This window comes from Balaenoptera musculus, chromosome 2 (assembly GCF_009873245.2).
Source record: "Balaenoptera musculus isolate JJ_BM4_2016_0621 chromosome 2, mBalMus1.pri.v3, whole genome shotgun sequence".
Classification (NCBI taxonomy): domain Eukaryota; kingdom Metazoa; phylum Chordata; class Mammalia; order Artiodactyla; family Balaenopteridae; genus Balaenoptera; species Balaenoptera musculus.
In genome coordinates, this window is record NC_045786.1 from 160,536,047 (window position 1) to 160,539,938 (window position 3,892).

At 56.4% G+C, this 3,892-nt stretch overlaps 1 protein-coding gene across 1 annotated transcript in view; it reads right to left on the bottom strand.

Moving 5' to 3' along the window:
- Positions 1-1,895, bottom strand: part of KCNK10 (potassium two pore domain channel subfamily K member 10) — a 136,813-nt gene extending 134,918 nt beyond the window's left edge. The window contains 1 exon segment of the mRNA XM_036845190.1: positions 1,412-1,895. Within this exon segment, the coding sequence (XP_036701085.1) occupies positions 1,412-1,463 (52 nt within the window). The 5' untranslated portion in view covers positions 1,464-1,895.
- Between the last annotated feature and the right edge of the window lie 1,997 nt (positions 1,896-3,892).

Consider the following 3,892-nt stretch of genomic DNA (forward strand, 5'->3'; position numbering starts at 1 on the left):
TTGTAATTATGCACTTCTGTGCCATGATTGATTTAGGTCTGTCTCCCTCACTATAAACTCCAAGAAGGCAGAGCTTTTGTCTGTAGTATTCTGACTGTGTTTCCTGTGCCTGGGACAGCATTTGGTTTGTAGTAGATAGTCGATAAATATGTTTTGCAAGGATTCCTCCCCCCCCAAAAAAAGAAAACAAACAGACAAAAAACAGGCACACTTCCATATTTCCAGAGATCTAGAGACAAAATAAAAGGTCTGGGTTGTAGTTAACAGCACTGGTTGTATTAACAGCACTGGTGTTAGAATAGGCAATGTCTCTTCACTCTGTCTTCAGTACCCAGTCAATTCCTAAGACATTTATTCAACAATGACTGGGTTTCCTCTCTTCCAGTCTGGAGAAGAGAAGACATGCACTCATAAAAAAAACACTAAACACACACACAGATACATACACGTCAAATAAACAAATTTCAACCCCAATTCGCACAGCGGCGTTGCCTCGCCCAACTCAGCCTTCAGATGAGCTAAGAGAAATGCTTGTCAAAAGCATGACAAAAGCAAGAGCATTCTTGTCAAAACTGGACACGAGGTTTCAACTTGTTCTGCTCCCATAGTGATCACTCACGAGAAGCCTTAACATCTGTATGCTAATTACAGACACCCTGGATGACCCTAGGCACACACAAATCTGTCTAAATCACTCCCTTTTGAGCCCAGGGACCACTGTCCAACATTCGTAAAAGCTTGTAAATGACACTACTACTCGGGCGTGCTCCCCTCCCCGAGCCCTCACCTGCCCCACCCTTTTGGAAAACCACTCCCCCCTCCCCCTTCTACTCCCATCTGAGCCAACCTAGCTACGTGGTTTGGTAATAAGATTGAGCGAAGATTTGGAAGGCCCCGTGGGCTTCATTATTCCGCATGCCCTAGAGAAGGGCCACCTCCAGGGGCTGTTGCTGTGGCTCCGAGCCCCACTTGCTGCCAGGAAACCTTTCCCGCTGAGGACACCCTGCCAGGCGGTGCAGCTCCAGGTCCAGGGGGAGGCACCCCACCCATCTGCCAGAGACAAAGATTACTAGAAACAAAGGACACACACACACACACATACACACACACAAAGTCAGAAGGAAATACCGACACTTGGTGCGATTTCAAGCCAAACACCCAGCTTGGTGTATCTTTAAACAGATTTTAAAACAATCCAGGAGGGACACTGATTATGTGATAATGACAGGCACTATCTGGGTTTGGCACCCACGCTGCCTCCGCCCTCCTCCCACCCGCGCTGCAGTTCCCAGGCGAATTTTCCAGCCTCAGGACACAGGCTGCCAGGAGCAAGAGTGCTTCCAGTCAAGGAAGCGCGCACACGCCGGAGACAGAGGCAGGGCCAGGGCGGTCAAAAGTAGGAAATACCAACCTTTAGGATCCCAGTTCACCTGTTTTCTTGGAGTCTCGATTGGAAATTTCATTGCTCCGTTGCCCAGAAGGGGAGGAAATGAAAAGGATCAAAATAATAATAAAGTCCTCAAGCTTTATACGCCTCGGTACAGCAGTCCAACAAAACAATTTCCAAGGATGGGGGAGCCTTGGACTGGGTCGTGGAGGAACCCCAGAGAAAGACAAGTGGAAAAGGTTTGGCTTAGGAGAGAACTGGAGACTGCTTGGGTGTTTGCACCGGGTGAGGGGTGGCCGGCAGCAGCCCCTCGGGTAAAAGGGAAAGTAAGACCGGCGAGGGGTGGATGGAGAGGGAGGCTCGGGAAGATGAAAGAGCCAAGCTGCTTCGCAAGTGCTGTGCCGGCAGGTTGGGGGCAGAGCAGCCGGAGGGCCGGCGCGAGGGAGAAGCCCGCTGCAGTGTCACTCCAGCCCCTGAAGGCGTGTGCTCACACACTCCCGCACACACACACTCGCACACACTCGCCCAGGCGCGCGCTCGGGCGGGCACGTCAGCCTCGCTCGGCCGCGCAGAGCGCACAAGCCCCACCCCGGCCGCGGCTACTCGCCCCCGAGCGACGCCCCCAACTCCCCACCCAGCGAAAGCCATTGGACGTAGGGGTGGCGCGGCGCCCGGGGAGCGCGCGGCGAAGACTACCCTCCCCGCGGCGCGCCTCAAAAGCCGCGCCACGCTGGAGGGCGCGCAGCGGGTGGAGGGGCCCCGCCAGGGAGGCGCACTCGGCCACCAGCGCCCGGGCTGGGACAGCGGCCGGCCGTGGACTTGCCGGCGCGTCCGCTGGAGGTGGCGGGAAGCGGCGGGCGCGGCGGCCCGGAAGCCGCGGTGGGGCGGGGAGCCGGCGGCCAGCGCGCCGCTACTTACTGGCTCGACCCGCCGGCGGGCGGGCGGGCTTGGAGGCGGCCGCGGCGCGCTCCGTGGAGTTGCAGCCGGAGACACGCTTGGCTGCTTGGAAGGCGCAGCAGGCGGCGGAGGAAGGGCCGCGGCGGTCCCTCCGCAGACCTCTGCCTCGAAGGAGACCTCCTGTCACCGCTTCCACCCTGGGCGCACCCCCATCTGCTTTTCTCACTTCATGTTTTCACTCCAGTCCCCTCCCGCGCCTGGCCCTCCCGCCAGCACCCGAACCCACGTCCCCAGCGCGCTCCGAGGAGGCCGGTGCCAGCCATGAGCCTTTTGTTCTGGGACCGCTCCGCGTCGGCCGCGCTCTCCCCGCCCCGGGAAGCTCGCTCCCCAGGCGCAGCCCGGTCCCTTCCCCAACCACCTGCAGCCCGGCTGGGGCCTCTGCTCGGAGGCCGGGGAGGGGGGCTGGAGAGAGGCGCCGCCACCCCTGAGGACAGCGGAGTTGCCAAGACTTGGCGGCCCCGGGAGCCCGAGGGCCCGGCAGGGGCAGGTGCAAAGGAACCCCAGACATGTTCCCGGAAAGAAGCTAAACCTGGCGCATTCCCTCTTCCCCCACTCACACTGCCCGCTCCTGAAGCCGCACAGGGGCTTGCGGTGGGACCTCAGTGTCCAGAAGAACCTGGTGGTGGTGAGATGCTCTTGAATGGGCTACTCGAAGTACCAATAAAAATAATGTTTACAACGTACTTCGGATACCTAACGACAGAGACTTGCACAGAGTAGATGCTCAACAAATGCCTGCTAAATGAACGCATGAACTGCATGAAGCAGTGTTGGACCGGAAGTAGTTTAAGTCACCGTCCAGTCACTGCCCATTTTACATGTATCTTGAACCCCTTCTATGTGCCATCACTGCGCTAGGTGCTGGCGATATGGCAGAGCAAGACTGACATGGGCCTTGCCTTCAGAGGGCTTACTGTCTAGTGCCAGGAGGTCGGGTTAGATCATCATTGCCTTTACTTAAGAAAGGGAAAGTGACTGTTCAGCCTATTCCCAAGCCTGCCTTCTATGGCCCTAACTGCCTACACGAGCATTTGCTCTCAGAATGCATGCCACTCTAGGGCACCTTGAGGCTTCGGGGGAGCCCTGTGTCAGCAGCATCTTTCTCATCATCCATCTCCCACTGTCACATCCAGGCTTCAGAGTTACACGGCAAGATCCACTGAGGTCCACTGTCATCTGTGAGAAGGGTTGGTAAGTGCTTTGTAACTGACCCTACAGGCTGCTGGGGAGTTCTCTGCAAATCCTGTCAGGCAAAACTGGTACTAATCTGATGGTACTATTCTGACTCAAACCTTTAGGCAGGTGCAGGTTTCCTAGGTGCTTCAGAGCTACCTTCTCTGGAACTCTGTTTCCACACTTTGCTTCTCTCTACTAGAAGGCTGAGAGGATGGATGAGACTTGGAAATAAAACAAAGAATGACCGCTTCTCCAGCCATGCCCCCAGAGACACCAGTATATATGTAAATTCTACTCCAAAACCCAAAGGAAGCTGCTTCCAAGCTCCTACGGAAGCCTTCAGAGCTTCACTCCTCCTCCACTGCTCACAGG